Genomic DNA, 20,668 nt, shown 5'->3' with positions numbered 1-20,668 from the left:
TGTTTTTCTTTTTAATTATATGGTGGTTCCTGTACTAGGTTTCGCCCAGGGCAGCACCCCCCCCACACACCTACCATGTACTTGCAATCACATGCCCAAGGCCATAAATTTAACACCACAAACTATATCAAGAGTCATTACTGAACACAAACTACGAGAAAGATAAAATATTTATTAATACTGAATACAAGAAGCAACTCTATCTCCATTCAACCCACACAAATTTAACTTTGCTTTGTGGCGATCAAGGGGCATATGATAGTTCATAACATTCTATGGATTTTCTTCAGGAAGGGAATTACATAAACATATCTCCAAAAAGATCAACAGATTTTTAGCAGAATGATGTCTGTTTAAAATCCAAAGAAGGACATCTGTTCCCTTCAGCACTGCTGGCGATTGATGAGTTGTCCTCAGCCTCCACCAGGCCTTAGTGCACACAGACTGGAGACCGCCTATGGAACGCTGAGTGATGGCTCAAAATCAGCTCATCTGGTAGCTTTTGTATTATTGTTATCACTTATGGATATGGCATTAGCAATGTATGTAGTGTTGTTTACCATATAGGACATGATGAACTCAAATCAACTGAAGCAAATTTAAATGTGAGAAACACAAGCTTATAATACAAAGCAAATACAATGTGTTAGGTAACAGATCATTTCAAGCTGCATTCATGTAGGCGGATGCTCTGTAATGTTGACTATACTGCTATAGTTAATTAAGACTGGTTAATATCTGCATTAAGTTGTATGTCCATCCTAAATCTAATTTATATTTATCAGTATATGGGCAAGGAATCCCTCTGTTATCAACAATCTAATATGTTTTCAGGAACACAGGGTACATTGCTCTAGGCGGATTACCCAACGGCCAATTTAGGATATGGCATTGGTCGTGGCGAGGCCCTAGTAGGGGCCACAGCAAACTTCCGCTATATTTATGACTAGTTTCACATTAAAAATTTGTTCCAAAAAATGTGTTTTGTTCTTTTGTAAACATTTCTAGATTTTACATATGTTTTCAGAGAGCTGTGCATATGTTCTAAATTACCTTCACCCAACCTACAAGACAAACACCCTGCTCTATATCATACGGGCTTGTGGTAAAGAATGTCTTCTTCACAAGGGAAGGGATTTCATTGGACAAAAAGGCCTTCTTTAGGATTCTCATTTGGTTGTAAACGATATATAAAGAACCATAAAACAATTAATAAAATCAAAACCCATGACACCAAACTGGATGAAACTAAGCTGTGGTCTTTTACTGATTATAAACATAAAGATATGTTACATAGCAATTGGATTGTTTCCAAGGGAACCTTGTCGCTACCAAACAAACAGACATAGCCCAATATTATCGTCTTTGTAATAAATTCTAGCCCTGTCCACTAGTCATTGACAACTTTCTTATTTACCATGTTATTTTCAACTTCTATTATACTTTTTATCATAAAAGTGCAATCTATTTTTTCAGATTAAAAAGATTATATATATATATATATATATATATATATATATATATATATATATATATATATACACACATAGACAAACAGATGACGTCAATACGCTATTACTCATAGAACATCTGCACTCTTTATGCAACCTGCATTTCTACTCCTCACATAGTAGCCCGCCCCCTGCTGGTCGCGCCGGGTGTTGATGGCACCGTGCACACAGGTGCCGTCAATTACCCCCCGGGGTCCGGAGCGGCACAGATGAGGGGCAGTAGCTATAAATAGGCCCCTCCTGGAACAGAAGGCCGTTGCAAAACATTAAAGACAAACAATTGTCTGCAAACCGACGCAGAAAAAAAAAATACCGACCCAAATATCGACTTTAACGATTTTTAAATTAGGTTCTCCATCTCGGGCGCAGTAAAATGGCTTTTCCGCTGGTAAGAGTAATAAAGTGATTCGGCTTGAGCACGGAGTCTCAGGCAACCTCTAAGTAATGGACCGAGAAGGGCGCTGTTCGAAACCCAGCGAGAGCGTTTTGGGGAGTACCTGGAGTTCCGTGTTATGTGGGGTGACGGGTGTTGTAAACGCTTGCGTTTAGAAAAAAGGGGCGATGTTACCGCCGGTGCTGATGTGGGTTACATATCCTGTGCATGCGTGTATGGGATACGGGCTCTCACTGGGCATCATTTGGGTGCAGCATGCACATGTATGCGCTCAGTCGGTGCTTGTTGGCTGGGCTGCGGGGAATCTGTTCTGGAGGCCGCCTTCCCTCGCTAGCTTGTGCCTAACGCTAATGTGTACGGTTCTGAGTGCTTTACGAGCCGAGCATGTGGGCATTGTGTATGCCATTAAGAACCAGCTCTTGCAAAGACGAATTTCAAGATAACATAATTGTGTCCGGCACCGGAAACCTGTCGTTTGAGGGTCTCGGTGTTTCAGTGACGATATCACGGAATGCAGTTGTAACTTGTTGGTTACGTTACAGGGTAACTTAACGCTTCTGTTCCCGTTAGAACGTTGGGTAACTCAAGGTGTCGCTTATGGATTTTGGGTTTTTAGCGCAATCATTCGTCTACATTGTTTTTGCGTGACTGTCTCCGTCAGTGAACAGTTTACCGTTCCTTCCCGCTTTGAGTAGGCGTACATTACTTTATCCCTAGACAGGGTTATTTGTAGCTCTAATACTCTGCAAAGCAGTTTTGGCGGCATGTTCCTCCCGGTTTACCTAACTGCTTCCGTCAAATAGCTGAAGTTCAAATTAGAACCTGACGGCTTCATAAATCCCTTTGACGCGCCGGAGAGGCCTCTGTTCTAGAACTACTCTTATTGCTCCAGGTTTCATGTTCTTCAGCACACGTCTAGTGTTCTAGATCTGGAAATACTTTAAAGCGCTTTAATGAGTCACTGACGGCAAGCTTGTGTGCTCGTATTTTGTTTAAATGTGTTTTAAGGCGTGTTCGGTATAGGCGTGTGATAACGGTTTACAGCATAGTCTTTGGTATAATCTAAAACGGGGACATCGTGGCTAATGCCCATTGGAACACCGTTTGCGGGACCCTTCTGATTTTGAGTGGACTTCCTGAATTTTGTAATATTTACCCAATTAGTCATTAAATGGTAATTGTATTTTTATTACACTACCGGAGCAGTGCATAAGTTACACGCTGAGGCGATTTGCATAGTATTTCCGTACTTGGCATTGGTATTCACGGCGCCCTGTCAGTCAATGAAGTGCCGGCCCGGTCGGGGCACGTGCTGGGCAGCGGCCGGTAGGTTGGGCTGAGCGTGTATCTCGTGCAAAGGCACGTGTTGTCTACGGCCAAGGAGTCTATCAGACGTGCCTTCAGCGATAGCACACGGCAGAAGGAAGCGGGAAGCGAGCGGAGGACAGCAGCATGTGGGTTGTAGACACAGTGGTATATGCTACGGACTGGCGAGGCGGCATAATGGTAACCCGACTGCAGGAGCGGAGCTGGCCGGACCCGTGCGGAGCCCGCGCGTTCCAATAGCGTGTAGAACGTATTAAGTGCGATCGGCGCTGTTATGTTGGTAGCGGCTAAACTTCTGGCGTTTATCCCAGCATGTAATTATGGTAGGGGGTGTCCGGTTGAGCGGGGAACTTGGAATATAAGAGCTGGATTTATATTCCATGTGGGCTATCCATAGGAAAGCTGTATTGTCAGTCGGTCTGTAGGGTTTACGGTATAACGTGAGGTAGTTCACCTATTCAAACTCCCTGCAGGTTATCATTGTTGAGCAATAGCGTTTGGGCTGTCCGGTTAAAAAGGCCGCATCGCCGAGACGGGTGGCGGACGGCGTTATCTATCCGGTTTCTGGTAGCCCCCAGCATTTAGAATGTTGTGGAACCAATTAACCAGTAGTATAACAACGTTATGACACCCTGAGAAGGGAGGAAGGTACCTTGAGCCTTCCCGTGGTACGCATGTGAGGCACAGAAGAGTAGTGGTATTCGATATAGAAGGAAGGAATACTAAGGTCCTGTCTAAAGCATTGCTACTGATACATTTTAAGTCCTCCCCTCCCCCTTTGTGGCCCCTGGCTGCACGCCGCTTCATACTTGTTTGTAGCCAAACTACCTGTAAACTCACAGATGTTGTATACAGGATTGTTTTAATTCAGTTAAAGTATTCCAGTTTGGAAATCGGATGTCTCAACCATGACAGTAACGGATCTTGGCTTTTGCAGACTGTCTTCTCCCCCGCCCATGTTCGTCTGTTATATTGTCACCTTGCTGCATCAGTCTTTATTCCCTCCTATTCCCCATTTCGATGTTCACTCCATCCTTTTGGGCAGTCTGTGGCATTGAGACTGTTGTGGACTGCTTGAAATGCCCTGTCATAGGTAATGCTGGCTACACGATCTGTGTGAAACCCTAGCCCTACCACAGAATGTGAAGCACAAACCCCCTGCCAGTGTGCAGACGGCAGGTGCCATTAAACTAAAGTGAGCAGCATTTCTATTATATGGGGTGCCCATCATAAAGGGCTGTCTGTATTTAACTGTATTTGGTTGACAGACTATCACTCAAGTATTGAATGTGGAAATGCGTTATATGTACAGAATACCCATATCCAGCAATTATATATTCAAATTTGAAATAAAACTGCAATTTATAGTAGTCTACTGATTTGTAAGCTCAACCATGACTTAAAACAATGATTCAAAAGCCTATATTTATGCAAAGCAGAACTCTGTATTTAGAAGCATTTAGGCATGGCATGCTGCCTTTGGACGTATTCTGTTTTTGAATAACACTTCTACGTTAGTTTGCATTTTTGTGCAACTTACAATATACTGAAACATTCAACTGGATCTCGTGATCATGGAAATTGCCCATGTATTTAGGTTGTATGTCTTATGCAAGGCGCACGGCATGGCACTATCTCTGTATACAACAAATAGTCACACAAGGTAATTAAAAGCCATTATATACCAAGACCATTTACAAAAGACACTTTCAGGTTTGCCAACCTTTGGATTTTGTGGAGCACCTCCTTTTGTTGGCTACATCAGAACATGGGAAATCCCCCTTTTTTGTCAAAGGGGGGGTGGCGGTATCTGAACCCAACAATTGTATTAACCTTTAGGTTTTTTTTATTAACTTCTTGCTGATCAAGTCAGCCGATTAAATGTAAGTTCTTGTATCTAGTTGACCGGTTCCATCACTGGACGCCTGAGCTGATGATTCAGAGGGTGTTCCTATTCCAAGCTAGGATTGTTGAAGTCATTGTTCTCTGACAAATCTACATTATTTTAGATCTGCTAGGTGCAGTCACATGTAAAATATCTAGATATGGTGTATGTAGAGGGAATGTATATTTCAGGGATAATGGCATCTGTAAAAAGAAAACTGAGTCTCTTGAGTATTGAAGAGTTCTCCAATGTCTTCCTGCGAGTGTAAAGCTCAGACAAGATTTATATATTTAAAAATCCCATTCCTAAATCCTTCATTACCATATTGGCTTTCTCAGCATTTTCTCAGTCTAAGCTGCATATTAAATCTTAGTTGAATTTACAAATCTTGTAATGAGTTTTACCTGGAAAGGTAAAGCTATCTCCTGTCCTAGCACTGAAGCTACATAATAGGGGCTGGCTGCTCATGAATCCTATTGCACAGAGCATTAGACATCAGACTACACGTGGTGCTAATTACCATTGTTTGCAGGGGTTTTAGGTAGAGTATTGCATGCAGTCGCCGTGTCTACTTGCACGGCATTATTTGCTTGCCGCATTAGGTTTGTGACAGAGGGTGGTGCTGTTGACAGTCCCTGTCTAGCCTCTTCCATGCAGCTGTTTTAAGATCTCTCTCCACACCCAGTCCTGGGGGAGGCGTCTGCAGGCTCTGCTGCCACTTGTTGCTCCTCAGCCTGGCACATTATGTGCATCTGGAGGGGTTAGCAGGTCATTCATGTTCCAGAGGTGAGTCTGCTATGATCATGATACTGGTGTGTAAATGTGCTCATTACAGAGCACAATTGGCTCTAAGGTTTTTTGTAGAATTGCTAATGTTTCCTAGACAACTCATCTGTCTGGCTAAATTAGCTTATGTAAGCTGCTTGCCGTGCACAGTATTTTTTCCTTTCAGATTGCTCTGTTGGACAGTTGGTAGAGATTGGTCATGTTGTGGTTCCCTTGTGAAAAAACAAATGGCTACAAATGGCTTGAGTAGATGTAGTGTAGTAATGTGGCCATAATGTAATTGGGAAATTCAAGCTTGAAAATCTGTACCACCAGCTGTTCAGTCTTGTCGTTAAGCAATTAACATGGCGCTTGCGTTTTCCCTGACACAAAAATTGTTGCATATGAGTGCAGGCTGAAAGTCTAAGGCAGGAGGTGGTCCTGTCATGTTAAACTGCCAGCTCTGGCTATAAATTGTCTAGTGGGCACAAGGGGCTGTGGCCAAATCATAATTGTGTTGGGTCCCTGCTAGGCTGAATTATGGGTGTAATTTGCACAGCTGGAGTCTCTCCCCTCTAGCAGTACAGGACTCTGAATGTCACAGCTACAGGTAACTGGGTAAAGCTGATGGTATTTGGTCTTAATGGGAACCAGATAAAGGGTCTACAAATGCGAATTCCTAAATGTTATGGTACGTGAGTAAATTGAGTTATGCATGAGGGTTAACAGAGTTACTAAAATGGTGACTGATTTGCAGGCTAAATATTACAGCAAAAACTAAACATGGCTGGAATGAGATGTAAAGGGTGCATCTAAAACGCATAAGGGGTTTACCAAGATGCAGGAAGAGATTTATCTCATGGGGGGGGGAATGTTTGACAATCTAGATTATGCTGTCTTGTTCTAACACTTCCCTGTGAAATACAGTTTAGTTGTAGACGTTTTACTTGACTAAAGGGTGATGAGTGGTGCAGCCTCCCACCGGAAGTATGAGAGGCTAAAGAGGCTGAATTTAAACATGCATAGGATAGACATAACACTACCTGATTCTAAGATGAAACAGGACTGATGTTTTTCTCTTGTATTCAGAAAATACCTTATCTAGTAGATAAGACAAAGCTTTATTACGTAGGGATTTGTAGATTTTCCTAATGCCTGTATGTATACCATGTATTTTCCAAATTGATTGGATTTCATAAACCTGGATTTTGTTTGACTCTTATGGTTTGCTGCCTGCCAATTGTCAATCTTCTCTACCATGAATTGGGAATTCCCAAAAGGCTTTGCAACCAGTCAACATACCAGCTAGAGCTAGTCTTGTCGCATGTGCACATGTTCTATGCTTTGTAGCAGCTTTCATAACACATGTTAAAAAGCAGTTGGTTGCGGAAAATGAACACTAAATTTTCCTAGAGTCCAGTCATTAAATCGGTTCATCTGTTCCACCCCTGAAACACTCAGATCTAGGTTACAGGTTCGTTTCAGCACATAGATTTGTCAGGTTATCTACTAGGGACTTGTGTTGGATTCTTTAAGCAGGTATTTCCACACACAGTTCTCGGAAGTTATAGAGATCAGTTTCAAGATGGTAGAGCTAATTGGCAAACTAAAAAGCAAAATGCATAATTTTGAAGTGGGCTAAGCAAAGTAAGCAGGTACACTGGTTTTGGAGAAGCAATGAATGTAACCCTGAAACAATCTTCTTTAGTTGTTGCTAACCCCTTGTTAAACTCAGCTTTAGAAGCCCCATTCTTGGTACTGCTGCCTACCCAAGTTAAGTACTTTAAACCTGTAAAATTTTATTAACACTTCAATGTTGCAACATGCAAGCAGCTGCTTATAGAATGTTGTCATAGAAACTGTAAGATCAAGGTTCTGATTAATTGAACTCTTGTATGTTAAATAAGCATGACAATTATGCTTTTATTTAAAGTACATTTTTTTCGTTGTCTTTAATCTGTTCTCCTGCCACTTAAATCTCCAGAGACTGAGGTAATGTGTTTTTGTTCTCAGAAAGATGATTTAGGAAGAGCTAAAGACTGCTGGGGTTGCCCCTCTGACACCCCAGCTCTTTCCACCTGCAGCAATGCTGACATATTCCGCAGGATAAACGCCATGCTGGACAACTCTCTGGACTTCACTGGGGTTTGCACTACCCCAAATGCCAAGGGCAAATGTGACCACCTGCAAGGTAATTGTTTTTGTGAAGCTCGCATAGTGACAAAGGTATTTGCTAGGTTTACATGTTATGTATATATGTGCATGTTATTGGGAATAATTAAAGGAAAATTAGACATTTCCATAGTCCTTTGCCGGTCTCTACAAGTGTGACACTTTAGGTGTTGGTAGCCAGATAAAACCACCAAAAACTGTAGTTAGTTTCAGGACAGAATAGTTCAGCAAATTAAACACACCTATATCTTGGAGAGCTTGAAGGTCTTGCTGTCTGTAGTGAGAATCCCTCTCGTTACAAGTGTCAAATCTATTGTGCACATATTGGCTACTCTTTACTACAGACAAGGTAAAAACTCTCATCCCAACTGGTGCTCCTCATTGGTATCAGTCGAAATGAATAGTTTACTCAATTCCGGATCTTTATCTTGGAGTTATGGTTGTTGGGGCTCCTTGAAGAAAACTATGGTTGTCAGCACCTGCCAGGACAGAATATTTCTGATGGTCAGTTTCTAGAATCCAGCTCATGTAAAACATTGACTCTGCCATTGATGTCTGTATATGGGATTGCTTGTCATTTAGGGCTTAGTTGAAGTTATCTACTTCACAAAATGTGTTTAAAACATGACTAATTTTGATACTAGAAAATTACACTGAGGACTATCTGTTATGGGTGGTAATCTGCAATTATAAGTGGATGGTTAAATGGTCTTTACTTCTAATGCAAGATGAGCTGCAGCTGATAAAAGTAACTTGCTACCAATTTCTAGTAACTAGTTTATTATGCATACAGTTCTGCAAACATTAAGCTGTCTCTGGCTGCATTTTGAGTAAGGGTAATCAAATGGATACTACATAATGAGGTACCTTAAAACATTCTAGTTTCTCTTACCTCTATTGGTAAGTGGTGTACAAGTTATTAATGCACACTAAATTCATATGTATAAAGCTAGTGATCTGCAGCTGTTGGGTCAGATTAAATGGAACATATGCAACTACTGAAAGTGCTGTAAAAGTTCACATGGGCAGTTTGTAAAGAAATATGCTCCATTGTGATTTGTCACAAACACAAATTGTTCCTAGCAGCAGTAGAAGTTTTAGTCGTGATCTAATGTACACATTAGGCTTTTATTTTGCCACTGAGTCAAACTGCATCAAGTATATGGGATTTCATAGCTGTGTGAATAGGGGTGTGCACACAGTGCTATGGAATCAGCTGGCAGTATAAAATCTAGTGTATATAAATTACCCTATAATGGGTCTTGATTGCAGTGTTCACCAGTCTAGAGAACACATGCTCCAATGTACTATTTAATTTAGAGTGCATGACTTAACAAATAAGCGATACGCACAAGCTAACCTGGCAAACTGTAATAGTGTAGACTTTTTTTAATCGCCCATGGCTGCGTCTATCACTTATGAAAGGGAAAACAAAGTTTTTAAAATGTCAAAACTCTGAAAGTACCAATACCTCAACATTTCAAATGTCCACATCAGAGCACAATGTTGTGGCATGGCTTGGGGTAAGTAGGTTGGACCCAATCCATGGACATAGTTTACTTGAAGCTGTATTGGAAGTCCAGATATGGACCTCCATTGATTTTACAGCTCCCTGGGCTGATTCAGAGATCAACATATCTCAAATGACCTCTATTAGAATGGGTCAACTACACAGGACAGTACTTATGTGAAGTCGCTAAGAATGAGATGTCGTTATGAAGGCAGTAGAAAGACTGAGTTGCAATAAACTCTAGAATGCACTGTTCCTGTCCCATGTTTGTATAACACGCGGTAAGAACCATTGCCTCTGAAACGGTTACCCAGGCGGAGGTTGCATCCTCTAAAGTGATCCCAGTTACTCACTGGTAAACAATGCTTTGCTTGGGGGTATAGATAAGAGCTTGACTGGCAAACAGATTATGCTAGCACAATTGTGAAGCTCTGCATTACTGCTGCTGATTCAGGCTTGGAGTCTGTCCAGGACTGTGTGGGAGGAGGGGTGGGAATGGGATGAAGGCAGGGCCGCTTGAAGCAAAGTGTCTGCATTTGTGTGCGCAGGAGAATCTGCTTACATCTTAACTGACAGCCGCAGACATTCTTATTTTTTTACATAGTTTCTCTAAATCTATGTAGCTTGTTGCTACACTCTGTGCGCAGTAAAGTAGTTTGACAAGGTGTAGGCTACAGATAGATGGCAGCAGCTGTGCCTCAACCTGCTGCAGGTGCAATTTGCTTGATGGTAAGTTGAGGGCAAATCTCGGCGTTCTAACCTTGTTCCCGTTTCCGAGCAGACTTCCCAGACACAGAGGGAGCTGCTACAAGCAGGATGCTGTTCCCGACTTCACACGACCCACCTTCTCGAGGCCTTCCTGACACCAATGACTTGTGCCTTGGTCTGCAGTCTCTTAGCCTGACTGGCTGGGACAGACCCTGGAGCACTCAGGACACAGAGGCTGCTGGACAGTCAAGCACTCCATCCCCTGCTCAGTCAGGTAAGAACTACTATGTCTGCATGATGTGAATGTGCTGCAGTTTACCCAATTTACCATGTGATGCCTAGAGAATTTACCTTTTTAAAAAGGGGCAGAGATCTGATTAAACAACCCTCAGTGGCCATTATGCAGAAATGTGAGTTGGGTATAACTACCACATCATAAGACGCCTAACAAATATATTCTGTACGTCTTTGGTTCACCTATAGCTGGTACAAGAAAACAGGATCCAGCTTCTGGTTGGAATTCGGTTTCTTGATTGCGCAGCAGTGGTATGTTCTGCAGGTGTGCACTGTAAAGCCTGGGTATGTTCTCATCTATGGGTCAGCTTGTGTAGGCAAGTATAGCATTTGTGTAGAACCCATATGGTACCTAGCCATCGTCAGCAGGTCTAAGATAACTGGTTGCAAAAAATTAAACTTTATCTGAATTACCTTCTATTGGGCTGTACTAGCTAATCCAGTCTGGGGCCTTAATTCATTGGAGCAGTCACTGAATCTATGTAGGCCAGAAAGTGTTGGTATAAAACTTGTACTAACAGGGTGCTATGTTTAAGCTTTTTGGTCTTATAATTGTTTTATATAGTGCCATCAAATTCCCTAGTGCTAATGAGTGCCAGTTGCAGGTGTGGTGAATTGTATGGCATTTAAAGTAGCTGGAGTATATTGTTACGTTGCCATAAGCACTTAAGTGATTGATGCGCTTTAACCTGGTTTGTTCTTGAAAGTTGTCACATTAACTTAATGTATTTAAACAGACCAAATGTACCTTTTAACAGTAACACCTGAGAATTTCACCCATGTTTTGCCTCGATTGACAAATTCTTAGTGTAAAATTTCTTTTGGGATGGCCAATCAAACTAATGAAGTTTTTTTACCTTGGTGTAAAATGTTGAGACAATAGATGGATTAAACGTATGAAGGCTTGTTGGTGGATTTCTAGAAAGCACAACTTGAAACTCAGATGTTTTACAAATCTGGTACTATAAAGGTTAGACTTCTAGAACTGTCTAAAGATTTCATGGTCTATCAACTTGGTAAAGACAAATAGAATATATTTTGTGTAATTTGACAGCATGTAATAACCATTTGCCCCATCTAGTATCCCCACTTTCCTTGTAGTAAAGATTCAGATATAATCCACCCATAAGTCTAGATTCAGATCCATAACAGCCATATGATTATCCTATGTATGTTTTAAGTCCCTCAAATCCCTTCTGTTGAAAGTACAATGCCAGATGCCATATTTTGACTTTGGTCTTAAGTCAGAGAATTGGTTCTAAACATTAAACTTGGTACAGTTCTAATCTACCTCAATTAGCTACTTATTCCACAATGTATAGCCTGTTGCTAAAAATCAAGGCTAAATCATATGTAACCTCCCCCCTTAGGTAGTGGCAGCCAGTTCAGTGTTTCTGTAGCGACTGTTAGAATGGTGGCTCTATATTTATGAAGGAACCAGACAATAAAATCTTTAATCCCTGCAGTGTTATGGCTTCAAGCAGTGATTCAGCAGAAAGCACCCACTGCCCTGCTGCGGCCCTCACAGTGCCAAGTCTGTCCTAAAATAGATCTTGCAGAGGAACAAATACTGCATTTCCAGAGTTCAGGCAAATAGCAACTTTCTTCAAATCCAGCATTGGTTCTACTAGCGACAGCACCTGTCATAACTGCAAACTTCACTGAAGGCTCACATTATCATCCAGTTTCAAGAGCTAAAATAACCACTACTAGCTTTGTATAATGACTGGAGATACACCCCATAAGCTAAACACTCAGACTTCACAATGCATGATACAATACCACTGCAGTACTTATAAAGAAAGTTGCGCATTTAGAATGCACATGAGCTTGTTTCAAGCTTTTTACAGCTGTTTAGTGGTTAAATGACAGCCTTGCACCATTCCTGGTCCTGCATTGTTTCCTCATCTCATATTGAGGTACTTTGGCTTGATTTCCCATATTTAAGAAACGGGTGTTAAAAATCAACATACAAAACTCTGCAGCCCACCTTTGTAAAATCACTGCAAAGATCCTGGACTGTTCCACACAATATTGACCATTTTCAGCAGTAAGGTACAAGAAAACATGGAAACCAATTCTGAATTCATGTAATTCTCATAGGGATAGTTCAAATGATTGGTATAAAAGGACCCCACCCTAAATAAATGGCAGAATTACTTTGCTTCCACCAAAGAAGGTCTTGAATGTGTTGCTGACTATACTTAAATGTATTACTGTTTAAGATGTGTAATCAAATCAAACTGGAGATTAGGGTTAGCACAAGATGTTTTTTTTGTTTTGTTTACTATAGCTACTCCTGTTCATTGAAATGGGCCAACAATGGCAAATTTCTCCTTTAAGGTGAAACTGGCCCTGTATAAATAGTCTATCAGTGAGACATCTGAAGGAATCTTTGATTTAACAATGTTATACAGGACCAGAAAAACATCTTCTGGTACCAGATGCTCACTGGGATTGGGCTTTCATGGTGAATCAAATTCAGGGAGTGAAACAACTCTCCTGTCAACTTCCTTTTATTGACCAAACCTCGAAGGTGTTCTGTGGTGTGTGTATATGAAAGTTTGGCCTGCAGATGCTGTTGAATGTGTTTAGTGTATTGAATTGTAAAACATTCTAAAACATGTGGTGGTTTAATGCAGCAAGGTCTTCCCAAATTTGAATCAGTTACTAAATGTAAGTAAAGTAGTAAACTGTGCATCGGTGTTCACCCCTTTACGCTTTCCACAAAGTGCAGAATATGCATTTAAAGGAAAAATCTCTTTAGTTTTCAGCATGCTGAACAGCCCTTTGGGAAAGCCCCCTCTAGGCTTTTTGCCGTTGGATCCTATTGGCTCAGACCTCATGGAGAAGTACCCCACACCGCTTCTGCGTAGCTCACGCTTGGATAGCCGGTCTATTTTAGACTCTCGTTCCAGCAGCCCCTCGGACTCTGACACAAGCGGCTTCAGCTCTGGCTCGGACCACCTTTCAGACTTGATAGTAAGCCTTGTGTATGGTCTCTGGTGTTCTGTCTTTGCTGCATCTGTCTTTCTGCATAAAAGCGATATGTGAGGAAAGAGTACCTTTTCTATAGCCTGACATTGGCAGTCACAGAACTTTCACTGTTAACTGTTCAGATGGCTTATCTCACAGCTCAGTGTTTGAAGGTCATGTCTGGCTGTTGCGAATTACTGCATGGGTTTCCGATATTAATATCCTCCAAATATGTAATATTGCCATGCATTGAGGACTGGTTTAACAAGCAAATTGTTTTTCTTCCTGTTGTAATACTGACTAGACTAGAGCTACTGCTATATCTATAGCAATGTGAGAAGTGTTATAGGTTAAACTCCTATGTGACTTATAACCCTCCTTGTTCACTGCAGTCCAGTCTCCGCATTTCCCCCCCTCTGCCATTCTTCTCAATGGGAAGTGGAGTGTCCAGAGACCCGTTGAAGCTTGGCTTCGGCTCAAGGTATGACCAGGAGCATGCTGCCTTAGCAGCCGCCACAGCCTCTCCCGTGGGAATGTCAAAAAGGTGGCCAGGAACATCTGTCTGGCCATCCTGGGATCTTCTGGATTCTGCTGAAGACCCATTCAGCATTGAAAGAGAAGCACGTCTGCACAGACAAGCGGCAGGTAAAGATAATCAAAACTGTCTTGGCTTCTATAAATTGTGCTTCTTTTCACTTTGGCAAGCGGTAGAACTTAGTTCTTAGTTTAGAGCTTAGTTTTTTCCATCAGATTTTTATGAAATCTCAGTACAGCAGCCACCCAATAGCTGTATTTTTTTGCTTGTCGGAAGGCTTAGACATTAAGTCAGAATTCAAGATACATGCCGATGTAACCTAAGCGACTCCACCTCTTTGTTCTGTGCTCATGTATCTTCCCCCCCTTTACTCTGCTCAGCTGTCAATGAGGCAACCTGCACATGGAGTGGCCAACTTCCCCCTCGTAACTACAAAAATCCTGTTTATTCTTGCAAAGTGTTCCTTGGTGGCGTCCCCTGGGACATTACAGAAAGTAAGTGCACTGTTCAGCTGCAGGTGAAAAACTCATTCTGTGTATTTGCTGAATTTAAGAATTTTTAGTATTTGGCAGAAGTTATTGGGAACCATTTATGTAAACTAGTTTAAAAAGGGTCACATGACTATACTGGTTTAAGTCTCTCTACATCTGGCTATTGAAGCAATGGATTCTCACACCCAGTCTTTGTAGATCTGCTTTACTGAGCAGTTTGAACCATTTTAGATGACAAGCAGCAGTGGGGAATGTTTGAGCTTCAAAGGAAAACAAAGGTTTTAAAGCTTAAGCTCATAGCTTGTTGCCTCATCAGGTTTGGGGGTTTTTGTACTCTGGCTCATTATGCAGTTATTTAGATGCAAATGGTGTCAGTTTGTTAGTCTCATCTTGGTAACTGGTGGCACACATTGATATGACAATTCCAGTGGCTGCCACAGCTAATATGACCATTTCTGGTTATTCATAATTCTGGTGCTTATGTGCAATGCTGTTGGCACCATCTTAAAATGGTTAATTGTTCTGTCACTAGGAGCTGTACAAGGGCCGTGCATTATAGCTGTTTGTAATGTAAATTGTTCAGTCATTGAACATGCAAATATTGACTAGCTGTTTACTGTTACTTTTGCAGCTGGGCTGATAAACACTTTCCGTGTATTTGGAGCTTTGAGTGTTGAGTGGCCTGGTAAGGATGGCAAGCACCCTCGCTGCCCTCCCAAAGGTAATATGCCCAAAGGTAATGCAGATATGGTAGGAATTTTTTATTTGACCACTTATTGGTGATGGACTGGGGACATCTGCTAATGGTGCACATCTCTCATGGTGACACGGTGAAGGTACTATTGGAATCTAAAGCCTGTCTCAAAATGAACTGCTAACTCCTAGGTGGAACTTTTATTCACTCCCAGCTAAGCTATTCAGTTTTCTAGGCTATGGAGACAGAGCTAACTAATAATAAATAAAAAAAAAAAACTTCTCATGTATCCGGTGTTGTGTAATTGATTCAGGTCTCCTCAGTGTGACTGTCTTCCTTATTTCTCTGTAGGGTATGTTTACTTGGTGTTTGAATCAGAAAAATCTGTTCGTGCATTGCTCCAAGCCTGCACTCAGGACCTGCTGAGCCAAGATGGGCTTAGTGAGCACTACTTCAAAATGTCTAGCCGCAGGATGCGCTGCAAGGAGGCAAGTCAAATTTAGATTCTCAAGACAGTGGCTGAACCCCATCCCAAGATGTTTACCAAGAAGACGTACCATTGTGAAAGCATTGGTATTGTCTCTGCATTCAGTCATGGATTGGCCATTTTTACAGCAGTTGTAGTGTTCACGCACGCCTTAAGTAGGAGTTCCCATGCTATTAGAAGGCTTAATTCTGTGGCAAGCTGTACAATGTTTGGCTTCTGATGGTGTAATATATCTCTAGCAACACTAATAAAAATAGAGTAACATGTTCTACAGATTGAAGCACTGTATTAATGACTGCTATTAGAAGCAGGGATAGGAGTCAATAGCATTTTGGTGGATACGTCTGTGGGCCTAGTCACAGATGCTGGTGTCCTTGTGCAGACACTTTCCATAATACTAGAGGCAGAAGCTTAAAATGTACTAAAAGCAGCCAGTTATTGCTGCTGTATAAACATGGTCAGATTCTGCAGTGCTATTACAGTAGGTAACATAACTGAACAATATTGACAATATATACATTTGACAGTGACGTAATATAGTAGAAGCAAATGTTTGAAGTCTAACTTGACTTTTTTACTTCGAGGAATAAAATGTCTTCCTAAATATTGACTGGAATGTTTTACCCTCTACTGCTGTAGTTAAAAATCCAATCTCTTTAATACAGTATCCTTTTAGGGAATTGTCAGCACAGTTGGGCATTTTGGCACCAAGAGATGCTACAGAAGGGTATGTTTAAAGCAGGAGCTTAATGTTTTCTCAACACTGTAGGTGCAGGTCATTCCTTGGGTCCTGGCAGACAGCAACTATGTGCGCAGCCCATCTCAGAGACTAGACCCCAGTAAAACAGTGTTTGTGGGGGCCCTCCATGGCATGCTCAATGCTGAAGCGCTCGCATCTATCATGAATGACCTGTTTGGTGGTGTGGTCTATGCCGGTATCGATACAGATAAGCACAAGTATCCAATTGGTAAGATGCTTATTACATTTATAGAACACCAGCAGACTCTGTAGCACTGTTAAACATTCACCTGTCCCCTTTGTAAATTAAAATTGATAACATACTAGTACATAAATAAGAACCCTCTTAATAGATTTTATAATCTAGTTACTGTAAGTTTGACTATAATTCATAGGAGGTTGAATTTCTCATCGCAGGCTCCGGACGTGTGACTTTCAACAATCAACGTAGCTATCTAAAAGCTGTGAGTGCTGCATTTGTGGAAATAAAAACTGCTAAGTTTACCAAAAAGGTGAGTGTATACTTGGATTTTACTGCACCGTTCAGATAACTTTATAGATCTTTTTCTAAAAATAAGATGCCTATGGCTGCTCCACTGTAATTTTTAAACCTGTAGACTATCCTCTAACAGTCTTCATTATATTATGCAAGAACATAACATGTAAAACATCTGTCCATTCCCAGTTAAATGTGGCTGCATGGAATATTAGTACTGCCCATAGAACACACAGTACTCCTAAAAGCATGCTAATAAGCACAAAAGTGGCACTTTCCAAACAAAATGTATATACTATGTTTTGAATAGGCCTCCAGGCACTAAAATGCCCCTGAACATGCTTACAGTACAGTATCCACTTGTTACCATTCATGTTTGCACCCTAGGAGTGGTAATTCAGAGAAGTCCCAAAGCTGTCACAACTCCAATAAAATGTTCTTGCTCCCACATAAGTGACAAGTGTTGAACAGTGTTCACAGCACATTGTCACATCCCTCATGCACATTTTAACAGTTGGTCTGTTTGTGACAGGTTCAAATAGATCCTTATCTGGAAGATTCTGTTTGCCAGGTCTGCAACTCTCAGCCAGGTCCTTTCTTCTGTAGAGATCAGGTATGTGAAGTATAGTTTTCAATAAGCAGGCATTAGGGATGGGAGTAGGTGTATGTAATGCTGCCAAGGGAGGAAAGAAACGTAATATTTCTAACTCTAGCTAGCTGAAGGTGTGCACTGATTCACATACAGTAAAAAGCACTGGGGTCCATGCAAATTCACAGTTGGCATGACAATATGGAGTGGGTCTAATTTATATCGTGATCAAGTACATTTGCCCTGTCTATAAAAAGAAACTACAGCAGTTCTATGACAAAGGTCAGCAGTTTACACACTAAGTGGCAAACTGACCTAGTATTTTCCACTATCCTCCATAAGTTAGTCTACATATGTTTGAGACGCTGTACCGAAGTGTAATGTATTACTTTCTCTCCACACAGGTTTGCTTCAAATATTTCTGCCGTGCATGCTGGCACTGGCAGCACTCCATGGAGATCCTGCGTCACCACCGCCCGTTAATGCGTAACCAGAAGAGCCGTGACTCCAGCTAAAGACACAGCCATCTCAATCTGCGCTCAAGATTAGCTACCACCGCTGAGTGATCGGAAGTGGTAGAAATGTCCAGTTTCCCTCCCAGCACTGGGAGCACTTTTTTTTTTCTTTCCAGTCAGTGATTTTTGTGGGGGAAAGTCACTTTTTTGCACTTACTGTTCCTTGTGGAAGTTTTCTGCACTAGTGCACAGTGAATTTTTGCCAGAATTTTTTTAAAAGGTTTGTGGAGGGAATTTCCTCCTCCAGGAGTGTTTTGCAGTTCCCAGATAGGGTCCGATGTAACACTTGCTGAAAGTAAGCAATGTGTATGGACCTTTGTTTTCTGAAGGTTATGGCTACTAATGCCACTGCCTTGAGTCATTTTTTTTTTATTACAGGCGCTTCTTTTACATTCCTTGCAATACTGCTGGTGAAAATGCAAAATTCAATTTATCCTGTATCCAATCCATAGCTAGCCGTTGCCATACAGTGCCTTGCAATTTATTTAATATCCCACCTGAACATAAACTGGTTCAGCTGGCATTTTTACTGAAACAACAATAGCAGAGATGCTCTTTATTTAAACCAATCATATTTCATATTTTTACCCACTGTGGGATTTTTACCAGTTCCTTTTTACACTCTTAAGAATACAGGTTTTTAGTCCTTTTTGTTCTTTCCGTTCCTTTTTCTGGCAGCTTTTAACATTACTGCAACTTTTTGCTTCTGGGAGCTGCTGGTTTAAAAAGTAAATACAGCCTAAATAAAATTTGTACAACAGAATTAGAAACCAAAAGGACAGACTTGGGGCCTTGACTGAACCAGGTGATTATCTTTGTGTGTGTGTTTATATAGTTTTAAGGATGTTGCACTTTTTTTAATTTGCACTTCAGGGGATGGTAGTTTTTAATCACTTTCTGTTTGTATTCTGCTGGACAAAAAGGGCTGAGATAAATATTTTTGTCTTTGAGAATGGGGTAGAGGCAAGAGGTGGAAATAACTTTCTCCTGGAGGGAATAAGCATCCATGCTTTGTCAGCTTTTAGGAACCAGCTGACATGCGAGCAAGTTGGCCTTTAAAGTGTGTATTTTTGTACCCCCACCCCATCTGTTTGGATGCTCTGTGCCAAAGATCCCTACTGTCTGTATTCCTCCTTTGTTCCAGTACATGCTGAGCTGTCTGCACTCTAACTACCCTTATCGGGTATATCTGTGAAGCTGTGTGTAAAGTCTCTACCTCATTGTAGTTATGCAAGCAGAAGATGCACTTAACCTACAGATGTGGTGTAGTTTTTATTTTGTTTTGTTTTTTGGCACATAATAAACACGTTGAAGCAGTAAGTGTGGTAGTCTTGTATAACATGCAAAACAAACTGGAGGCGTGTTGAAGTATTTGACGGTATGCATATCCCCGCTTTGTACCCCAAAAAGCAATAGGATTTCAATTGCTTGCAAAGAAATATTTAAGATGGGAGATTGACCCATAGGTGATATGATAAAAGCCACATGCTATCTTAACCACTTGACAACCACTTGAAGGATTGCTTTCTTCACCCAAACAATGTTGCTGTAATGCTTTGACATCAAGGTATTAAACACTGAATTCTGAGCATGAACCCCATCTGATTGCTCCACAGAGCATCAATGTGTGCCATATACAATATGGTGCTGGCCACTTGTTAAGGTTAATTGAGGCATTCAGTGACACTAAAAACCACCCAAAAGGATCTGATCACCCCACAGAGCTGTCAGAAGCACCACAGTGGCAGACTTTGCCTCTTGCAAGATGGTGGCGCCACTAAATAAGTTAAAATGGTCTCCAGACTCTCCTGAGAACTCTGGAGGATACTGGTGCTGCATTCGATGATGCAAGTGAATGTAGCTCAGCTTACTAATCACATTTGATTTATTTGTGACTAGTAAAATAAAAACTTAAAATGTAGTAAATGTAAATTTTCCACTGTCACCATCAGGGGAACATCCACTTCCAATAAAACGCAAGTCGGTTTATGTATATACAGCATGAGTATTTTTGAGCAACTCTTAAAATTTGTGCTGTATCTATGCCCAATGGTGCTATCTAGTTTTCAAACATGGTTTGAAGGGGTAATTTGAATTGCCCAGGTTCAAAGATGTCCCAAAAAGGACTTGGGCACAGACTGACCAGGTGGCAAAATTCCAAAAATTTACACTGCCCAAATGTGGCCTACCCCCCCCCCCAAACAACTTGTTAAACCCATGCATGGGGATGTCTCTGTACTAAGGAGATTTTGCTGGATACCTATTGGTGTTTTGACAGCAACTTATACCAGGAGCTGTAAAATCTGAAACAAATAAAAAAAATTGACAAATGCCAGTGGTAGAATTAGTATTTACAATAGTTGCGTTTGAAATCGGGTATTTTGGAGGTAAATTGAACTGATCAACTTCAAAGGTCATGAGTAGTATGACCAGATTAGAAAAATAGCTTGAAATGGCAAAATGCTATTATATGATAACATTGGTTATTTCTAAACTCGGGACAAATTAGTCTAGCCTTTTTTCATAAGCTTTTGTAAAGGCCTAAACATAAGTCTAAAGTACTTTCACCTATATATTTATA

At 41.1% G+C, this 20,668-nt stretch overlaps 1 protein-coding gene across 1 annotated transcript; it reads left to right on the top strand.

Moving 5' to 3' along the window:
- The first annotated feature begins 7,900 nt into the window (after positions 1 to 7,900).
- CPEB1 (cytoplasmic polyadenylation element binding protein 1) lies at positions 7,901 to 19,407 on the top strand. Its single transcript, XM_053464777.1, has 11 exons — positions 7,901 to 8,072; positions 10,345 to 10,545; positions 13,333 to 13,547; positions 13,934 to 14,186; positions 14,457 to 14,570; positions 15,199 to 15,288; positions 15,613 to 15,749; positions 16,518 to 16,716; positions 16,905 to 16,999; positions 17,516 to 17,596; positions 17,977 to 19,407. Exons 1-11 carry the CDS (start codon positions 7,997 to 7,999, stop codon positions 18,085 to 18,087), a joined length of 1,572 nt encoding a protein of 523 aa, XP_053320752.1. The 5' UTR covers positions 7,901 to 7,996; the 3' UTR covers positions 18,088 to 19,407.
- The last annotated feature ends 1,261 nt before the right edge of the window (positions 19,408 to 20,668 follow it).

This window comes from Spea bombifrons, chromosome 4, assembly GCF_027358695.1.
Source record: "Spea bombifrons isolate aSpeBom1 chromosome 4, aSpeBom1.2.pri, whole genome shotgun sequence".
Classification (NCBI taxonomy): Eukaryota; Metazoa; Chordata; class Amphibia; order Anura; family Pelobatidae; genus Spea; species Spea bombifrons.
Note: the sequence above shows the minus strand (reverse complement) of the source record. Positions and strands in the feature narration are given on the sequence as shown.

Bases quoted from the DNA above. Each gene is read 5' to 3' on its own strand.
- CPEB1 (XM_053464777.1), top strand. From the start codon at position 7,997: ATGCTGGACAACTCTCTGGACTTCACTGGGGTTTGCACTACCCCAAAT. The intron at 14,571-15,198 runs GTAAGTGCACTG...TTACTTTTGCAG, and splicing joins CCCCTGGGACATTACAGAAA to CTGGGCTGATAAACACTTTC. The intron at 17,000-17,515 runs GTGAGTGTATAC...TGTTTGTGACAG, and splicing joins CTGCTAAGTTTACCAAAAAG to GTTCAAATAGATCCTTATCT.